Genomic DNA, 22,634 nt, shown 5'->3' with positions numbered 1-22,634 from the left:
AATTATCTCATAATAATAATAATGAACAAATCAACCATTGTGTTTGTAATTTTGTCGTCAACTAGACCATTCGAGGCAGCCATGTCATCTTCCCATGTGGCAAGAAAAACCCCGCTACTCCAGTGAAGAGATTTTGTGGTGTCTCTCCACAAACATTTTGCTTCCCACCTTTTAAATATCTCTCTACATTTCCACAATAATCCCTATAAATAAATTTAAATGACTAAATTACCCTTACCTGTTAATTTATGTCCACTGTTCTTCGAGCTTTCAGTTTCAGCTCTACACTCTTTAGTTTCCCCTTCTTTCCCTTAAAAAACGAAAAAAATGCAACGGTCGTCTCTTCTCTCTTCTCCCACTCACATCTCTCCATTCTCTCTCCTCCCAAACCCTTTACGTGTTGAATCGCTATCACTCTATCGAAATCGTTGCAGAAGCTCGTTTGTATCAAATATATGGACAAAACTACCCTTGAACTGTTCAGTTTTCCCCCGACTTACCCTTCCTCCTCTGCACAGCACTGGTAACATAACTTAATATGTTTCTGCTTCTTTAAATTAATAATTTCTCTTTAATGGGTTTGGATTTTTTTTAAATTTTTGTTTGATTTGAATTTTTCAATTTTTGTATTTCTTCTTCTTCTTATTTTTTATTCATATTTTTCATTTTGGGACGTTTCTCTTTTATGGGTTTAGATTTTTACAGTTTTTGTTTAATGGTTTTCGAATTTTTGAACTTCTAATGGTCTCTATTAAATTAAATTGACCAGTGATTGAAGAAATTGTTGAAACAAGTAAGGATGAATCGGAATTTATCGAAGTTGGGTACATATGCAATGTTCATGGGCTCGAAGGAGAGGTTCGTGTAAAACCCAGCACTGGATTTCCCGAATTGCGATTTTCAAAGGTAAGAGAGAGCTCTTAATTGTTGGGTTTAGGTCATTGTTGTTGAATTTGTACTACCTTGTCTAATGGGAATTTGATTTCAGCCTGGACGAAGATGGTTGAAAGAACGAATTTCGGGGAAAGAATCAATACGGGAAGTTGAGCTGGTTGAGGGAAGAGACCATCCTGGGAAGAAGATTTGGATTATTAGTCTTCATGGAATCGATACAGTTGACAAGGTGAACTAAATTTGAACAGTTGGTTGTTTCTGTGTTTTAAGTTTTTTCACTCAGTTTACACAATAGTTTCACAAATGATTTTTCAGAATAAGAAGGAAAAAGTTGCAGGAAAGTAGAGTGATATTGGAGAGAAAAAAAAGAACTTGCATTATATTCATTATTATCTATTTTTACATGAATCATACCTTTATTTATACACGTACATTGATAGCTAATTATTATAATAGAATAACAAACTAGCTAACTAACACAACTGACGAACAGACTGATTTGTACAACTAACTAACATAACTGACTAATAGATTTGTACAGCCAACTGACTAACAGACTGATTTGTACAGCTAACTAACATAATTGACTAACAGATTTGTACAACCCACTAACATAACTGACTTATAATCTAATACTCCCCCTCAAGATGGAGTGTAAATGTTAATAACACCCATCTTGGAAAGAATATTAGAGAAGAGATTGTAGCCAAGAGGCTTAGTCAAAATATCGGCTAGCTGCCCAATTGTGGAAACATGTAATGTTTTCATAGTTCCTGCCAACAATTTTTCTCGAACAATATGACAATCTATATCTATATGTTTTGTACGTTCATGAAAAACTGGGTTGGCTGGTATGTGCAAGGCAGCCTGATTATCACAAAAAAACACAGCTGGTTTGGACTGTGGTGCAAATAAGTCTTTCAACAAGTGCTGCAGCCAAGTAATTTCACATGTTATCGTTGCCATAGCACGGTATTCAGCTTCTGCTGTAGACCTAGACACTATATTTTGCTTCTTGGATTTCCATGAAATGAGTGATTGGCCAAGAAATACACAGAAACCAGTAATAGATTTTCTAATATCTCTGCATGCAGCCCAATCTGCATCACAGAATGCCTTCAGTTGTAGATCATTTGCGGAGGGGAAGAATAAGCCTTGGCCAGGATTGCTTTTGATGTATCGCAGGACACGATGAGCAGCTGCCAAATGAACTTCAGTGGGATTTGCAACATACTGACTTAATTGTTGAACAAAAAATGATAAATTAGGCCTTGTAATGGTTAAGTAGAGAAGTCGACCCACTAATCTCCTGTAGCAAAGTGGATCTGAAAGAGGCTTTCCGTCAGTTTTGGATAATCTCAAATTCTGGTCCCTAGGAAATGAGGCTGGTTTACATGCCAAATAACCTGAATCAGATAATATGTCAAGAGCATACTTTCACTGTGAAACTGTAATGCCTTTTGTGGAATGAGCAATTTTAAGACCAAGAAAGTATTTCAAAAGTCCTAGATCTTTGAGCTTAAATTGAGAATGAAGAAATCTCTTTAAAACATCTACAAAAACATCATCATTACTGGTGATGATTATATCATCTACATAAGCCAGTAATGCAATGAATGAATTCTTTTTTTTGTCGAGTGAACAGAATATGATTAGCTGAAGATTGGATAAAACCATGAGCTATCAAAACAGATGAAAACTTGGAGAACCACTGTCTTGATGCCTGTTTGAGGCCATATAAAGACTTATTCAGTTTGCACACAAACTGAGAGCTAGTGGAAGGAGCTTGAGCAGAAGGTAGAAACTCCCCCTGAGCAGATGATCCCTTCGAAGGGCAATGAAATCCAGGAGGTAAAGACATGTACACCTCTTCTTTTAAGTCTCCATGCAAAAATGCATTGTTGACATCCAATTGGTGCAAAGACCATTTTTTGGATGCAGCTATGGCTAAGAGAACCCGTACAGTGACTAACTTGGCAACTGGTGAAAATGTTTCCAAGTAGTCCAATCCTTCTTGCTGTGTATAGCCCTTAGCAACTAATCGGGCTTTGTATCTTTCCACAGAACCATCTGATTTATATTTGATCTTGTAAATCCACTTACATCCAACAACTTGCTTATTGGGAGGTAAGTGAGTTATAGTCCAAGTTTTATTATCTTCCAAGGCTTTAATTTCATCAGCCATGGCATCACACCACTGAGTATGTTGAATGGCTTGTCTAAAAGATGTTGGTTCTTGTTGAGAAGAAAGGGAGAGTGTAAATGCTTTATGAGCAGAAGAAAGATTAGAATATGATAAAAAAGAAGATATTGGATATTGAATACCCGGGATAGAACTTTTACTCAAAGAATCAGATGATGAAGTGGCCGCTGCTGCATTAGCTAAGTTACAATGATAATCTGCAAGATATGATGGAATTTTGTGAACTCTAGTGGATTTTCGAATTTTAGGCTGTGGAGTTACTGAATTTTGTTGAGAAACAATTGGAACTGGTATGTGATTTGGAGTTTGATTATTTGTGGGTTCATTCATGGAGTTGGGAAGAATATCTTGAACAATCTGATTTGTAGGAGATGTGAATGAATCAATAGAAATAAGATCATTTGTTTGAGGAACAGGTATGACTATTGACTGGATGGAAAGATCATGTCCAGTTTTGAATGGAAAAACAGATTCTCGAAAAATGACATCTCGAGATAAGAAGATGGCATTTGTTTCTAAATCATAGAGTTTGTATCCCTTGGTGCCATATAGATATCCAAGAAAAACACAAGGATTAGCTCTAGGTGCAAATTTAGAACGATTATGAGATAAGGTTGATGCAAAACAGAGACAACCAAATACTCTAAGATGAGAATAATTTGGTGATGTGGAGAATAAAACCTCATATGGTGTTTTATTGGATAGTAAAGGAGGGTGTTCTATTGATTAAGTAAGCTGCTGTGAGAATACATTCACTCCAGAATACAAGGGGTAAATTTGCATGGAATTGAAGAGATCTTGCCACATTTAAGAGATGTTGGTGTTTACGCTCAACTACACCATTTTGTTGAGGTGTAGCAACACATGTTTGTTGATGTAAGACTCCCTTAGAAAAATAAAATTCGGTCATATCAAACTCAGCCCCTCTATCAGTCCTTATAGTTTTGATATGAATATCAAATTGTGTCTCTATGAGGTTAAAAAATGACTGAACTAGAGAGCGAGTGTCAGATTTATTTTTCATTAGATATGTCCAAGTACAACGTGAATGATCATCCACAATTGTAAGAAAATATCTAAAACCAGTGATTGACTCAACAGAGAAGGGACACCAAATGTCACAATGTATCAAGTCAAAAATTTTATTTCTGATAGAATGACTAGTAGTGAATGGCAATCTTTTATGTTTTGCCAATGGACAGATATTACAATTGAAATTTGAAGAAGTATGTATATCAGACAACAACTTTTGTAGTGTTTGAATCTTATTGAGAGAGGGATGACCTAGCCTAAAATGCCAAAGATCAAAGGAATAAAGGTTTACAGCAAAAAATACACTAGAATCCATAACAGATGCTTGCAACAAATATAACCCAGCTACTTGTTTAGCCACTCCAATCGTCTTCCATGAATGTAGGTCTTGTATGAAACAAGAATGAGAAAGAAATAGAAAACAACAAGAATTTTCCGTGAGCCTTTTGACTGAGATGAGATTAAAAGAAAAAGATGGAACATATAAAATATTATGAAGAACTAATGCAGTTCCAACATGTGTGACAGGAACACATGTTCCATTTGGTAATTTTACTGAAGTGTTTATGATAGAGGTAATTGTAGTGAGATGCGAAATAGAACTGACCATATGATCAGTAGCGCCACTATCAATTATCCAAGAATTTGATTGCTTAGAAACAAAATCAGGTGAATTAATCATACCTGATAAACTCAAAGAGTTTGAAACAAAAGATAAGCTGCTCGTAGCATTCATTGCTGTAGGTGGAGTGGTTTGTAAATAAGGTTGTAGAAAGGAAAGAAGTTGTTGACACTGTTCTTTGGTGAAAGGGAAAGGAGGAGTTGAATCTGAAGCCATGGATGCTTCATCAAAACCAGTAGAAGATAATGAAACTAGATGTACAGAAGATGTTTTGGTTCTTGGATTCTGACGATATCCAGGTGGATATCCTTGTAACTTGTAGCATTTATCAACTGTATGCCCAGTAAGACCACAATGAGTACAAACTGGCTTAGGACGTTGCTTGTGATAATTCTTGATCATTGTGCCAGGAACATTAACATTCTTGCTGAACAAAGCAGCAGTTTCAGTCATCAAAGATGATCCCACCACCTTTCTTTGCTTATCTTCTTGTTAAGTAAGGGATAAAACTCTATCAATGGATGGCATTGGATCCATTAATAGAATTTGCCCTCGAATGTGTGTAAAAGAGTCATTTAGACCCATCAAAAATTGAACAACATATTCTTTTTGATGTTGATCTATTAATGTCTTTAAAGCTCCACAAGAACACCCCGGATTACAAGAACAACTAGGAATTGGTTTCACAGTGGAAAACTCATCCCATACAACTTTTAATTTCGTGTAATAGGAACTTACTGAAAATTGATCTTGAACTAATGAAGCAAGATCTTTCTTGAGTTGAAATAGGCTAGGACCATTACCTTGAGTGAATCTTGTTTTCAGATTCCTCCAGACTTCTTCAGTAACTGAAGTGCTGATGACACTGGCAGCAATTTCTCTTGTAAGAGAATTAAGAATCCATGAAAGGACCTTGTTGTTGCAACGAAACCACAAAATATATAGTGGATCATATTGATTTTGAGGTCGAGAGAACGTTCCATCCACGAACCCCGTCTTGTTCTTGGCATTGAGAGCTGTCAACATTGATCTGCTCCACGTATAATAGTTCTCACCATTCAAAGGCTGAGAGACCAAGATCGAACCAGGACTTTCTCCATGATGAAGAAAATAAGGATTGGAAAAATCCTCAAGCATAGAATTGTTGGACATAGAAGTGTTTGAAGATGTGGACGCGGAAGTGTTTGTAGGTGCAAAAGAACTCATATTAGAGAGAAAAAAAAAAAAAAACAGAACAAAATCAGAGTTTATTGCTCTGATACCATTTCAGAATAAGAAGGAAAAAGTTGCAGGAAAGTAGAGTGATATTGGGGAGAAAAAAAAGAACTTGCATTATATTCCTTATTATCTATTTTTACATGAATCATACCATACACGTACATTGATAGCTAATTATCATAACAAAATTACAAACTGGCTAACTAACACAACTGACTAACAGACTGATTTGTACAGCTAACTAACATAACTAACTAACAGATTTGTACAGCCAACTGACTAACAGACTGATTTGTACAGCTAACTAACATAACTAACTAACAGATTTGTACAGCCAACTGACTAACAGACTGATTTGTACAGCTAACTAACATGACTGACTAACAGATTTGTACAACCCACTAACATAACTGACTTATAATCTAATATGATTGATTTTGCTCGAACCATTGGGACTGCCCTTTATATAGTTAAGAATAGTTTTTTTTTAAAATGTTATTAATGGGATTTTTATTAAGAAAGATGATGGTGATGGGCGTGTCCATGCGGTTAGTCGGACTAAGTCTGGATACCCATGTATACAAAACTAATAATTAAGAAAGATGATGGTGATCATTGAAAGAAAACAAGTACATTAGGTTAACCCGTGGCTTACAAACTGATTTTCATCTGAAAAGAAAGTCTTCAAAGAAGACACCCTTCAACTCCTCAAACATCTTGCATCGAAAGAATAGACTACCCAAAATGCTAATAATAAGCTCTTGCATTGCATGATCCTCCCCATCAAATACAGGAGAGTTTCTTTTTGCCCAAAGACCACAACAAACTACAGAAGGATGTAAATGTCATTTCTTTTAACCTCTCCTGGTCTATTTATAACAAAACTGATTCTTTTGATGTATAAAATAAGAATTCCAATGGCTTCTGCAACTATGACTTTCCCAACCACAATCTTTTCTTTTTTCTAGGCATTTCACCTTGAAGTAAGAAATTGTATCGATAACTAATTATAAAAAATATAGTCAATTAATTTAAATTAATAAATAATAAATGAAGTAATTAAGTATAAGTAGTAAAGATAATAGATAAATAAAAATAAATAGTGGGTTCCATTGTTTCTATAGAATCCTTTCTCTTGAAAGCATGAAACTGCTTACTTTCAAAAAGTGAGAGGATCAAGAAAGGAAAGCAACCGGAGATTTAAAATAGGAACATGACCATACAACAAACACAATATTACTATAGGTTAGAATGTGATTAATATTGGAAATATTAGGATAGTTAGTTGTAGTTTCTACTAATATTAGTTTATTTCTTTATTTATTTCTTTGTAAGGGTATTTATGACTAATCCTCTATTATCGATATATATATATATATATATATGCCAAGCTCTAATTATGGAGTTAGGTTTTTTCTTTTCTCTTCTAAATCTCTTCTTGGTATCAGAGCCTCCATATTCGTTCTTTTCAAACAAAACAAAAAAAAAAAAAAAAAAAAAAATTCTAAAATTTCTTCGATCAAACCTGCGATCAGGTTTTATGCTCTAAACAACCTCCGATCAGGTTGTATGGCCTGAATCAGGTTTGTGATCCTATCTTTAGGTCATTAGCAAACCTACGATCAGGTTGTACGTCCTACTACAGCCTGCGATCAGGTTGTATGGTCTGAATCAAGCCTGCGACCTTACCTAGCAAACCTGCGATCAGTTTTATGCCCTCCAACAGCCTGCGATCAGGCCGTATGCTCCAAATCAAGTCTGCGATCACATCTCCAAAATATTAGGAAACCTGCGATCAGGTTTTATGCTCTGCAACTGCCTGCGATCAGGTCGTATGCTCCAAATCAAGTCTGCGATCACATCTATAGGACATTAGGAAACCTGCGATCAGGTTTTATGCCCTAAAAACTGCTTGCGATCAGGTTATATGATCCTTTACAAGCCTACGACGCCAGCAGACAAAGATTGCAGCCTTGCGATCTGTTTATATGCTCTTTTCAAGCCCTGCAATCAGATATTCAGGCTGCAAACAGTTCTCCGATCAGTCTCCAGAACCTGAACAACTCTTGGGATCGACCCATTAGATCTTAACTGCCCTTACGATTAGTTCTGTAATATTTCTAAGGTTATACGAAGATATTTTTTTGTGAATTTCTTCGACAGCAACAGCAAGGGATTTTTTTTTAACTTCAACAACAAAGGGCTTTGACAGCAAGTAATTGTGCACTATCTGACCTTCGACAATATTACTCGAGAGATCTTCCTTCAATCAAAAATTCCTCCCTGTGCATAGTGTGCAATAACAATGCCTCACGAGACTAAGGATTCTACTACAACTCTTGGGGCAAATTTCTCAGTCCAGCGTATAACTAATGCACTATTAGATGGTCGTAACTTTCAGTCCTGGTCTAGGTCTGTACGTCTTTATTTGGGTAGTAGAGGCAAATCTGGTTGGTTGTCTGGTGTTATTCCTAGGCCACCACTCATTGATCCAAAATTTGAACAATGGGAAATTGATAATTGCACCATTCTTGGATGGTTATTTAATTCCATGGAGCAACGCATCTACACTATGTTTATGTATCATGAGACCGTCTCTTCTTTGTGGACAGCTCTCACTCAAACATATGCACATGCTCATAGTGACTCTCGAATTTATGAACTTTACCGGGATATTGCTCAGCCTACACAGGGAAATCAGAGTGTTGCCGATTACTTTGGATTTCTTCAGTCTCGTTAGGAGGAACTCTCGCACTATGAGTCTATGGCTGAGTTGTCTACTGAGGCAGCCGAGTATGTAGTCAAGAGAATTGCTCGTCATCAGATATATCAGTTCCTCATGGGTCTTCGTCCTGAGTTTGAAGCACTGCGGACTCAAATTCTTAATACCACGCCTTTACCGTCCTTATTTGAGACATTTGCGACCATTGATAGTGATGAGCGTCGTCGCCGTATCGTTCCCTCTCAGATTCAGTTTCCTGCCATTATACCTGCTTTAGATACAGATCAGATGGTTCTCGCAGTCAATTCGGGTTTCTCTAACTCTCGTACTCAAGTATCCGGGAATCGAGGTCGTGGAAGCCGTGGACGTGGTAAAAGTAATGGTCTTACGTGTAGCCATTGTGGGAAGATTGGCCATGAGAAAGCCCGTTGTTTTCAACTCTATCCCCACCTGTTGAGATCTTCTGGGGGACAGCCCCGTGCTGCTGTTGTTGAATCTACTTCTGTTGAACCTGCGTCCCTTGGAACTATTGATTTGCAACACCTATAGACGCAGATTACAACTATTGTACGGGATCAACTTCAAGCTCAGGCTCCCTCATCTTCAACAGTCGCATCTATTACCGCACCTCCAGGTAACTCTTCTGCATTTCATGCCTCTCAGTCTGGCTCTACTCCTCTGACTTGAGTAATTGATTCGGGTGCCTCTGATCACATGACCGGTGAGTCTAATCATTTTATTTCTCCCATTTTTCCTACTACTCATAAGGAGGTTCGCCTTGCTGATGGGTCTCCTACCCCTATTCACAGCAAGGGTACTATTTCCTTGACCCCTGACTTTTCTCTTGAATCTGTTCTTCATGTTCCTCACCTATCTCTTAACCTTATGTCTGTGAGTAGTATAACAAAATAACTAAATTGTTCGGTAACATTTTTTCCTACCTACTGTGTTTTTCAGGACCTGACTTCGAGGAGGATTTTTGGCAAGGGGTATGAGAGGGATGGGTTGTACCTGTTTGGCGCTCCACCCACAGCTGTTCCAGCTTCCGTCCTCCCACTCACCGGCAATCATACTTTTTCTTCCCAGTCTTTAAACTTATGGCATGCTCGCTTAGGACATGCTAATTTTTAGCACTTATGTTCATTATTTCCTGCTTTAAAAACTTCTTGTAATAGCCACAAATTTCAGTGCTCTCTGTGTGAGCTTTCTAAACATACACGTACATCTTATATTCCTCGCATGCATCGTTTTAATGCTATTTTTAACTTAGTTCATTCTGATGTTTGGGGGCCTTCTCCTATTACGACTTTTAATGGTCATAGATATTATGTTACATTTATTGATGACTATTCTCGTTGTACTTGGATTTATTTAATGCGTTCTCGTTCTGAGGTGCTCCCCATTTTTGCTAATTTTCTAAAAATGATTCAGACTCAGTACAACATAACTGTCAAATCTCTTATGACCGATAATGGAGGTGAATATATTTCTGATGGGATTCGGTCCCATCTCCATACGCATGGTATGCTTCATCAGTTAACTTGCCCATACACCCCTGAGCAAAACGGGGTGGCGGAACGTAAGAACCGCTACCTCATGAACATCGTCCGTTGTCTTCTACGAGGGATGCATGTTCCCAAGTCCTATTGGAATATGGCCGTTCTTACTGCTGCTTTTCTAATGAATCGTGTTCCTAGCCGTACCTTAGGGGGACAGGTGCCTTTTCATGTTCTTCATCCTGATCGCACTCTCTTTCTCATTACACCGAGAGTTTTTTGATGTACTTGCTTTGTTCAGGATAGAACTCCCCATCACACCAAACTCGATGACAAAGCCATTCGTTGTGTTTTCTTGGGTTACTCATCTATGTCAAAGGGCTATCGGTGTTATAATCCCCTCACCCATCGTCTTATTCATTCCCTAGATGTCACATTTTTTGAAAATGTTCATTTTTTTCCTGTTTCATCTTCTTTGCAGGACTCTTTTCCTTTGTAGGACTTTATAGTGCTACCGTCACCTGTGTTCTCCCCACCTTCTTCTTCAAAGCCGCTACAGGTGTACTCTCGGCGCCCTCCCCCCTCTCAAACTTTGCCACCCTCTTCCTCGGACTCAAGTATACCACCTTCTACATTTACTCCTGTTCCTTCTATTTCTGACTCTCACTTACCTATTACATTTCGCAAGGTAAGCGAGGGTGTGTTACTGATCACCCTATTGCCCAGTTTGTTTCCTATCAGGGTCTCTCTCCTTCCTATCGAGCCTATCTTGCAACCACAGACTCTATTCGGATTCCTCGGTCTGTATCTGAGGCTTTACGTGATCCTAAGTGGACTAAAGCTATGACTACTGAGATGGATGCATTGCAGAAGAATCATACCTGGGAACTGGTTTCTCTTCCCTCTGGGGCGCGAACTGTTGGCTGTAAATGGGTTTTCACCGTCAAGTATCTTGCAAACGGTATTGTTGATCGCTACAAGGCCCGCCTTGTTGCTAAGGGATTTACACAGACTCCGGGACAGGATTTTGGTGCCACATTTGCCCCTGTCGCCAAACTTACTATTGTTCGTCTTCTTATCTCTTTAGCGGCATGTCATTCATGGCCCCTTCACCAGCTTGATGTGAAGAATGCCTTTCTAAACGGTGATTTGACAGAAATCATTTATATGGACCCCCCTCCTGGGTTTCATCTTCAGGGGGAGTATTCTGGGAAAGTATGTCGCCTTCTCAAATCTCTGTATGGCTTAAAACAGTCTCCACGAGCTTGGTTCCAGCGCTTCTCTGAGGTCATTCTATCTATGGGTTTTTCTAGATGCCACTCTGACCATACTTGCTTTATTCGACGAGGAGTAGATGGTCGCAATACAATTGTCTTGGTTTATGTGGATGATATTATAGTAACTGGCAATGATGTACAATGGATTGACAGGGTTAAGAGGCAATTGGGTAATGTTTTTGAGGTTAAGGACTTAGGTCCTCTCAAGTACTTTTTGGGGATAGAGGTGGCCCGTTCACGTCGTGATATTTCGTTATCTCAACGCAAATACACATTGGATCTGCTTCAGGACACTGGTATGCTTGGTTGTCGTCCTGCTTCTTCTCCAATGGATCAGAATCATCGTCTTCATGCTGAATCTGGGGAGCTTTTATCTGATCCTTCATCTTACCAGAGACTCGTAGGCCGTTTGATTTATCTGACTAACTCTAGACCGGATTTGACCTTTGCAGTCAGTCAGTTTATGGATACTCCGCGTACCTCTCATCTTGACGCTGTGTATCGTATTCTTCGCTACTTGAAATCTCGTCCTGGTCTCGGTTTATTTTATTCGTCCACTATTCAACCACATTTGTCATGTTTCACTGATGCTGATTATGCAAGCTCTATTACAGACAGGAGATCTACATCTGATTTCTGTACTTTCTATGGTGGTAACCTTATTTCGTGGAAAAGTAAGAAACAAAGTGTGGTTTCTCGTTCGTCTGCTGAAGCCGAATATCGTGCTATGGCTCTTGGCACATGTGAGCTTCTTTGGCTGAGATCTTTGCTGACAGAGTTGGGATTTCCGATTGCTGGTTCCTCATTGCTGTTCTGTGACAACAAGTCTGCTATCATGCTTGCATCTGACTCAGTCCTTCACGAAAGAACTAAGCACATTGAGGTTGATGTTCACTTTCTCAGGGAGAAAGTTCGATCTGGTGCACTTGAGACAGTCTTGTTCCTTCTTCAGATCAACTGACCGATATGCTTACAAAGTTTGTAGGACCCTCTGCCATTATCTCTCATCTCGCCAAGCTGGGTTTAGTTGATATATTTGCCCCAGCTTGAGGGGGAGTATTGGAAATATTAGGATAGTTAGTTGTAGTTTCTACTAATATTAGTTTATTTCTTTATTTATTTCTTTGTAAGGGTATTTATGACTAATCCTCTATTATCGAATATATATATATATATATGCCAAGCTCTAATTATGGAGTTAGGTTTTTTCTTTTCTCTCCTAAATCTCTTCTTCTGACTCCCCAAATGATTTGCACTTAGAACAAAAGTACTCTGAAATCATGCCATGAGAAATAAGATTACCAACAATTAGGACTTTATTAGCTTCACGAGCAATAAGATTGTCAAAAGTGTTTTATAGTTCTTTTCTAGATACAAAATGGCAGTATTTGGAGATGTTACTCTCTCATGATTAGTCTCTCTTTTGACTCTTTTTATAATTCATGTGAAAAGACCTTGCCAGTATTACAGTGGAACATTAGCCATGAAAGGTCATTTTCTCCTTTGACCAAACCAATAGTAGAGAATCCCAAGCCTAAGGCGTAATCTTCTAGCTTTTAACTTTCAAAAAAAAAAAATCTTATAGCTTTTTGAACATTGTGTGATTAGTATGTTATTACTTCAGAATTCTGAAACTAATTATTTTGTTTATTTATAATTGTACACAAAAGTTTTGGATGTATTTTTTATGGAAGCAGTCATTGATTAAATGCATTTTCGATTTTATAATCTTAGTTGCATGAGGCCTGATAGCTCATCTTAATCATCTTCACATTCCCAGGCTAAGCAACTTGTTGGGTCAACTTTACTTGTAAGGGGGGAAGACAGACCAGTGTTGGAAGAAGGCGAGTTTTACACTCGGGATCTTGTTGGCATGAGAGTTATTCTTAAGGTATGGATTTCTTAATACTTTATATCTATTTTGCAGTGTAAAATATTGATTACATTCAAAAGGGATGGATGGGAACTTCTTTACAAAATAGTTTGTTTATTTTGTTTCTTTTAAATGGGATATCTTTTGTCATTCTTCAGATCAAGGGTGCTTCATGATATCCACAAAAGCTTCTCTTTGTATGTAACTTGACATGGACATGTGTCTGTTGCCAGCTATAGATACATTGTGGTTGACGGGCATGTCTGTACTGCTTTTTTCATATATTACAATATATTTTTTAAATGACTGATATCAATGTAAATCATTTAGGCGATATATAAATAATATTGAGAAACAAGGCTTTTGATGAGAGCAACGGAATATGTCTAAGACATGTCCATTTGTGTCCTAAATGGGTGAATTTTCTAAAATGGGGTATCATTGTTACATATTCTAAATAATGAGTGATTTGAAAGATCCATTTTCTAGTTGATATAATATATCATATCTATATATATATACATATGGGTGGCGTTTGGAGGCCCTAAAGTGAGCCAAACATTGTGCCAAACATTTTTCAATGTATGGGTTAGAAGTTTCGGAATGGGCTGATTTTTTGCGATGTAGAGATCATCCTCACAAAAAATCAGCCCATTCCGAAACTTCTAACCCCATCAAAAGTGATTTACAAAAATTGAACAGTCCACGATTCTTCAACTTGTAAAGTAGGGTTAGAAGTTTCGAATTAGCTGATTTTTGGTGAGAATGATCTCTTCACCATAAAGATCATCCTCACAAAAAATCAGCCCATTCCGAAGCTTCTAACCCATGTTTTGAAAAATGTTTGGCACAATGCTTGGCTCTCTTTAGGGCCTCCAAACGCTCCCCTATATATATATAAAACACAATAGTGGACTCCATTCAACTATATTTTTGGCTACAGTTTTGTGGGGTCCACACTTTACTGCTTTTGCTCTTCACTCCCTTGAACTTTCTTGTCTTCCCCCCACCCCTATTTTTCAATAATATCCCTTCAATTTTACTATCTTTCCTCTTTTACCTCCTTTTTCAATAATACCTCTCTAACTTTTTCATCTTTCCTCTTGTACCCCTTTAATCCCAAAGAGGCACGGGCAAACTATAGTATACATAGGGTTATTTTAGGTCTTCTTTTTGTGTGTTGTTTTTGTGTGGTTGCTGTGTTTTTCCCTTTTTATTTGTGCTCATTTAGCATCATTATTATCTGATCTTCTTTCTAGTTTTTTTCATGCCAGTAGTCTCACATGTTTGGGTCTAGTTGCAATTTTTATGTTTAATGTTACAAACTATACTTCTTCCTTCTAGGATACAGGCCAAACGGTGGGAACCGTTATCAATGTTTTCAACAGTGGAGCAAATGATCTTTTACAAGTTATGCTTAATTCTGCTGAAGAAACACATGATGAGACAGGTCCATCAAAGTCAGAAACAGGTGTTTCTAGCTCCCTTGTGTGGGTACCATTTGTTGAAGCAATTGTTCCAGATGTTGATATGAATAGAAGAGAAATGCAGATCACACCTCCGAAAGGTCTTCTTGAATTAAATATACGTTCTGATGAGAGGTCCAAGAAAGAGAGGCGAAAATTGGTAGGTTTGCTTCCTTTGTAAATGTAGTTTTGTTAGACTTTTCTTGTTATTCTGCCGTGTCATTCCTTACAAGTCTTCAAGTTTTAAAGTGAAGGAGAATTAGATCCAAAACATTTTGAGGATCTTTGTTTAGTTAAACATTTAATCTGAATGTATAAAATTGTTCAACATGTATAGAAGGCTCCAGTACATTGTTCGTGTTGTAACCCAACCATAGTAGACCCCCCTTTTGTAGATTATGTCCTTTTTTGAGGAGCTAATGCATTTAGGCTATTATATTACATTCCATGCATCAATTAGTATTTCTGCATTTCAGTAGGAAATACTTCTTTCTGCCAACCTCTCATTTTGAAGTTCATACGGTATTTTTGGAAGAAAATATACAATTTCAGATCAAAGTGAATTAGAGAGTTGATACACATTTTGGCATTATTTATTTTAATTTGAGTTTCTGATTACTAATTGGTTCCCAGAAATATTATAGGAGTGGAATGAAAGAAAGAAAGCGACAAGACGCCTCATAGCAGCGAAAAAGAAGCTGTGTGAAATGGAGCAGAAACATATTTTTCATGGGTTGAGATTTGGAGAGGAGTCTCAAAAGAGTTTACTTGCAGATCATATTGTGAGCGTAAATTTCAAATTGTTTCAACCGGCAATGCAGAATATTGAAACGCTTTCAATGAGGTGAAGTCGATTACAATTTCCTTTTATGAAGTAAAAGTTAAAAATGTCAAATATGAACTGAATCCAGTTTTTGTTTATCCCGATCATTTGATTCACATGACTTGGACAAGATCCTAGCAATCATTCTTTTTGTTCACATGTGAAGATTGTTTTTAGAATTCATTTGGCCAATTCCATATGGATAAAATCACGAAAATCAATCCTTATTTTGGGTTAAAACATCTTCAAATGTATATGGCATGTCTTTATGATGCATACGGGTATCCTAGTCTGAAATGGGTACAGAACGTCGGATTTAGCACCCCCCAAAAAATAGGATTCACAAACTAGATGTTATATTTAAGTAATTTAAAAGAAGTAAACAGACCACAAATCTTTGGGATGAGATTTTGATGATGATGAATTTCTTAAAAAAATGGTAATTGTTTTTTTTATAGATAAATGGAATTTATTGAAAAAAATAAGATATAATTGTTTGATGAACATCTTGTGATATTTATCATCTATATAATAAAAGGCCCACTTGTGGGGGGATAAATGTCCCATCCAGGTGACCCCACTTTATGGCTTTCCTGCTTCTCCTTCAATATATTGTCTTTATTCTCCTCCTGCCACCCCCTTCCCTTTTTCAATAATACTCTCTAACTCTACTATCTTTCCTTTTTTACCCTGTCAACCCCAATTTTTTTTTAATAATACCCCTCTAATTTATTATTTTTCCTCTTTTACCCCCTTAACCCCAAAGAGGATGCCTGTGTCGTAGGCACGAGCGAACTCTAGTATACTTACAAACAAGAGAATACACATATCTGTTGTAAAGAAAATTTCAATTAGAGAAGGCATACATATTGATTTATTATAATTGATAACAATTTATTGAGAAGGAAAGAAAAATTCAGAAAAGTCGTACTAGAGCGTAGTGTCGGAATTCAATAAGAGGTACTTTACCCTTTTAGAGGAGTTCCATTTAATGCAAGACACAAATCAAGCCAACAATCACAGGCTCCAATGACAATTTTGTTATTATTTGGGTTCCACTTGTTTGGATCCATATTTAATTTCTATCACTATTATTTTGTTAGGGTTAATTTTAAAGTAGTTATATATAGTACATTCTAGTTTTGAGTTGTCTTTTAGTTGTGTTAGTAGTTCGAATACTATTCACATCACTTGTCTTTATGCCTTATTTTCAGAGGTTAAAGCTTGTTACATTAGGTTGATTTTCATGTCATTTTCATGTTATTCAATTACAAATCCAATAAGTCCAAGATATTTCGAATCTAATGTGTTTTGAGAAAGTTATGGCCAAAATACCTTATAAGATATCAGTTTTACCCAAAATTTGTATTTCAAAGTCAAAAAGGTCAAATGTTATGTCATCTTAGGATAGAAAAATTGTCAAGTCTCATAATGATAGCTCGACAGATATTTATATTAACTAATGTGTGAATGGACATAAATGCCCTTACATAGAAATAATTGAAAATTAAGAAACTACATTATTTCCAATACTCTCCCTCAAGCTGAGGTAACTATATTAACTAAGCCCAGTATAACAAGATGAGAGTTAGTGATAAAAGGACCAACAGACTTTGTAAGCATGTTGGCAAGCTGATCTGAAAAAGATACAAATGCTGTCTGAAGGGCACCAGATCGAACTTTCTCCCTGAGAAAGTGAACATCAACCTCTAAATGTTTGGTTCTTTCGTGAATAACAAAGTCAAAAGCAAGCATGATATCATATTTGTTGTCACAAAACAATGTGGAGGAACGAGAGATAGGAAATCTTAGCTCCGTCAGCAAAGATGGTAGATTTTTTATCTGTAATAGAATCAACATAATCAACGTCAGTAAAACATGACAAATGAGATTGAGCAGTGGATGAGTAGAACTACCCAAGACCAGGATATGTCTTCAAATAGCGAAGAATATGATGAACGACGTCAAGATGAGAAGTACGTGGAGCATGCATGAACTGACTGACTACACTAACTATAAAAGTCAAATCTGGTCTAATGTTAGTCAGATAAATTAGATGGCCTACGAGTCTCTGATAACAAGAAAGATCAGATAATAGATCACCAAATTCTGCATGAAGGTGATGATTCTGATCCATAGGAGAGGAAGCAGACGACAACTAAGCCTATTAGTGTCCTGAAGAAGATCCAATGTGTATTTGCGTTAAGATAACAAAATACTACGGCGAAAGCGAGCCACTTCTATCACTAAGAAGTACTTGAGAGACCTCAAAAACATGACCCAATATCATCTTTATCCTGTCATTCCACTGGGCATCATCTCTAATCAAGATAATATCATCCACATAAACCAGAACAATAGTGTAACGACCATCCAATCCTCGACAAACAAAGCATGTATGATCTGAGCGGTATCTGAAAAATCCATAGATAAAATGACATCAAAAAAGTGTTGAAATCAGGTTCGCAGAGACTACTTTAGGTCATACAAAGATTTGAGAAGGCGACATACCTTCCTAGAATACTCCCCTTGAAGACAAATTCAAGAGGGGGATCCATATAGATAACCTCAGTCATATCACTATTCAGAAAGGCATTCCTCACATCGAGTTGGTGAAAAAACCATGTGTGACGTACAGTTAAAGACAAAGAGATGAACAATAGAAAGTCTAGCTACAAAAGCAAATGTAGCATCAAAATCCTTTCTTGAAGTTTGCGTAAATCCCTTAGCAATTAGGGGGGTTTGTATCGATCAATAGTGCCATCCGTGAGATACTTGATAGTGAAAACCTATTTACAACCAATAGTCCGTTCCCTAGAGGGAAGTAGAACAAGTTCCCAAGTATGATTCTTCTGCAAAGCATCCATCTTAGCAGTCATGATTACAGTCAACTGAGGATCTCATAAAGCCTCTGAAGCAGACTAGGGAACTCGAATAGAGGCAATGACAATAAGGTAAGCCTGATAAGGAGAGAGTCCCTGATAGAAAATAAATTGGGCAATAGGATGATGAGTAACACACCCCTACTTACCTTTGCGAAGTGCAATAGGTAATTGAGAGTAAAAAATAGAAGGGATAAGAACAGGGGTAGAAGAGAATATACCTGAGTCTAAGGAGGAGGTTGGCAAAGTTGGAGGGGGGCGAAGGCAACGAGAGTGAACTTAAAGAGTTGGCGAAGATGGAAAAAAGACCGGAGAAGGCAACACTATAGGAGAAGGGGCAGAAAAAGAGTCCTACAAAGGAAAAGAGTTTTGCAAAGAAAATATGTCACAAAAGTAGGGAATATTTTCAAAAAAAGTAACATCTATAGAATGTATGACACAATGAGAAACATGATCATAACACTGATACCCCTTTGACATAGATGAGTAGTGCAAAAAAACACATCAAATGACTTTGTCATTTAATTTCGTGCGATGAAGGGTGTGGTTCTGAATAAAGCAAAGGCACCTAAAAACTCTAGGTGTAATCAGAAAGAGGATGCTGTCAGGGCGAAAAACATGAAGAGGCACCTGTCCCCCTAAGCCGCAGTGAAGATCGTCATGTTCTAATATAACTTAGGAACATGCATACCTTGAAGAAGGCATCGGACAATGTTCATAAGGTGGCGGTTTTTGCGTTCCGTCACCCCGTTCTACTCAGGAGTGTAGGGACAGGTCAATTAGTAGAGCATACCATGTTCATGAAGGTGAGAGTGAATCCCATCAGAAATATATTCACCTCCATTATCAGACTGAAGGACTTCAACAGTGATGTTGTATTGAGTCTTAATCATTTTAAGAAAGTTTATAAAAATAAGAATCACTTCAGACTGAGATTGCATCAAATAGACCCAACGATGATAGTCATCTATAAATATAACATAATACCGATAACCAGTAAAAACAATAACAGGGGAAGGCCCTCATAAACTAGAATGAACTAAATCAAACATAGTATTAAACCGATGCATGTGAGGGATATGTGAAGTACGTGTATGTTTGGAAAGCTCACACACAGAACACTAAAACTTATGCCCATTATAAGAATTTTTTAAAATAGGAAATAAATAACAAAAGGGTTGAAAATTAACATATCCTAAGCGAGCGTGCCATAAATCTAAAGACAAAGACGAAATGGTAAATTCCCAGATGAAGGTAGCACAGAGGCCGGAGTAGTAGTATGCGGAGATATAAACAGGTACAGCCTATCCCTCTCATACCTTTTACCAAAAATCCTCCTCAAAATCAGGTCTTGAAAAATATAGTGAGTAGGAGAAAAAGTCACTTAGCAATTTAGAGATTCGGTAATACTACTCATAGACAAAAAATTAAGAGATAAGTGAGGAACATGGAGTATAAAGTCAAGAGAAATACTGGATGATAAGGGGATGGTACCCTTGCTGTGTATAATTGTAAGGGACCTATCAACAAAACAAACCTTTCTATGAGTATCAGGAAAATATATGAAGTGAAATGGATAGATTCACCCATCATGTGATCAGAGGCACTAGAATCAATAACCCATGTCCAGAGAGCTAAACCAAATTGGGTGACATGAAATGCAGAAGATATATCTGGAGGTGTGATAACTGAGGCCGTAGTCGAAAATGAGTGAGTATGAGCACGGATTTGATTATGAACAATTATGGCAATTTGGGTCTGAAGCTGTTGTGAATCAATTATGCCAGGAGAGAGTTGTCGGAACAAATGAGGAATCCACAGTGGCAGCACGGGGAGCAAAATGCCCTAACAAAGGAGTGGTAGTAAAGCTCAACAAATGAGCATAGGGCGGAAAGCATCGAACCTTCTCATGGCCTGTCTTCCTACAATGACTGAAAATAAAGCTATTCTCTCAACTACGGCTATGGCCCCTTCGACCACGATGAGTAGTAACAGTACCCAAAATCCATCCAGATTTGCTACTATTTTCCAAATAGAATCACGAACCGAGACCAAGATTGATGCGATGTCATAACTCTTAACAACAAATGAATAAAAAGCATACCAATAATCAAATATAGGAAGACTATAATTTGATGAGGAAGTATGTACGATCAAATAACATACACTTAAGGTTCAAAAAGGAGAAGAAAACAAGCAGAAAAATAGCCGAGGCATAAAGACGAAGCTTTGGCTTGAAGTGAAGTCTTTTGCGATCATCGAAGAGGCTAAAAAATCAGCACAATCACAAAAACATAGCAGTGCTATCACATACCAACCTTATTGCGATAGATCAACAACGTTTGATCACAGAAGTACACATCTCAACCCAACATCACAGATGTGTTGCAAAACAACATAGAAAAAAAAAGCCACCAGCCCAGTCTTGTCACACAAGCACCACACTATCACAGCCTTGATCGCATCAACTTTTATAGCAGCCAGCAGCCTGTATTGAAGCAAGCAGCACAGACCAGCCAGCACCCTAATCGCATTGATAACCCAAAATAGCCAACCCAGCTACCTAGTTGCATAGTCCAGCCTAGTCGCATAGACCAAAAAACAGCAAGGGCCCTATCGAACAGCCCAAAAAATAGCAAAGGTGGGGCCAACCTAGTTGCACAACCTAGCCCTATCGAACAAATCATAAAAAAGAGCAAGGGAGGGGCAGTTATGTCGCACAGTCCAACCCTATCAAACAAACAAAAAAAAAAACAGCAAGGGTGGGGGCAGCCTAGTTGCACAGCCCAGTCCTTTTGAACAAACCAAAAGGAAAAGGTAAGGAAATGGGCAGTTATGTCGCACAGCCTGGAGCCCACACAAAATTATTGCTACAGTTGCATAGAATTATGTTTACAGCACAAAGAACTAGTTTTATCTTAATTGCATCCTTATCGCAACATACAATTAAGGTATCTCAAACCAAAAGGAAAAAAAGAAACCCCCGAAGGGGAGACTCTCTAACAAAGTTGTTGCTAGGCTTGTTTGATCTCAAGGTCTAAAAGATGGATGGGTAGGGAATAGAGGAGGTGATGCTTTAAGATCCTAAAATCAAAGAGGAAAACCCAATGAGGGGTTGTCGATAGGTCTTATAGGGCTTTGATACCAAGAAGAATTGTAGAAGAAGAATTATCAAATCTCATAATGAGAGTTTGACATATATTTATATTAACTAATGTGTGAATGGACATAAATGCCCTTATATAGAAATAATAGAAAATTTAGAAACTATATTATTTCCAATAAGAATTAGGCTTTGAGTCTAAAATATGAGAACCTGTTTATTTGACTGTTGCAATTGATTTTTCTTGATTTATGAAATGAATTTTATTTTACAAATCTCTCTTGAGATTTCTCTGGATATGGTGAGAGACGATCATGATTTGATACTAAGAAACCTTGGTGTGATTCCAAGGTAATTATTCTATCTTTTTTGTTATCTTGTTATTTTTCTTCACAATTAATTTGTGTTTTTAACCTACCTAGAACCCTCAGGAATCCATCAAGGTCCTATAAACCCATCAAGAAACTACGCAAACTTACCTTATAACATATAAAGCATATCCAAATTTCTTCAAAATCTAGATTGAAAATCCGCAACTCAATCCACAACCTTCAAACCATCCCTCCATCAAACATAATCAACTAACCCTATCTCATACCCATAAATCTAATTACTACACCGTATTACAAAACTTTGCATTTATCCTTTACCATTTTACCCTTTACCCTTCAATCCTCTTCTTTGCCTAATTAGTCATTCTCCTATTCTTCCTAAAGTAGAACAAACCTAGAATCAACTAGGTATGAGTTGCTAATTATGTGAGGATGATTAAAACAATTACCATGGATCGTCTCCCAGAGCATTAGGTTAGGTGCCAATAACCTTTAACTGGAGGATCAAGGTTTTAAAACTAGATGCGTTATCCAAGTCTTGATTATCAATTCATCTCATTCATACCGGATCTAGGTTCAAAGTTTTTCTACCAAAAGATGAAGTTTCTCACTCCTATATCAAGGTCTATGACTATATGTAGTGGAGCCACATAAGAGTGGTTTAAGGGAAAATAGGGATGAACAGATGGAA

General features: G+C 37.3%; 1 protein-coding gene across 1 annotated transcript in view; it reads left to right on the top strand.

The window, feature by feature from the left end:
* The first annotated feature begins 262 nt into the window (after window positions 1-262).
* LOC147387871 (16S rRNA processing protein RimM family) overlaps window positions 263-22,634 on the top strand; it is a 34,064-nt gene continuing 11,692 nt past the window's right edge. Inside the window, exons 1-6 of the mRNA XM_086419987.1 lie at window positions 263-523; window positions 770-906; window positions 989-1,123; window positions 13,245-13,355; window positions 14,682-14,963; window positions 15,448-15,647. Of these exons, the coding sequence (XP_086276113.1) occupies window positions 328-523; window positions 770-906; window positions 989-1,123; window positions 13,245-13,355; window positions 14,682-14,963; window positions 15,448-15,647 (1,061 nt within the window). The 5' untranslated portion in view covers window positions 263-327. The remainder of the gene's footprint in view (window positions 524-769; window positions 907-988; window positions 1,124-13,244; window positions 13,356-14,681; window positions 14,964-15,447; window positions 15,648-22,634) is intronic.

The sequence above is a fragment of the Akebia trifoliata genome, chromosome 13, assembly GCF_017979445.1.
Source record: "Akebia trifoliata isolate Shusen 1 chromosome 13, ASM1797944v1, whole genome shotgun sequence".
NCBI lineage: Eukaryota > Viridiplantae > Streptophyta > Magnoliopsida > Ranunculales > Lardizabalaceae > Akebia > Akebia trifoliata.
The sequence above is the reverse complement of the archived record's forward strand: the minus strand, read 5'-3'. Positions and strand labels throughout refer to the sequence as shown.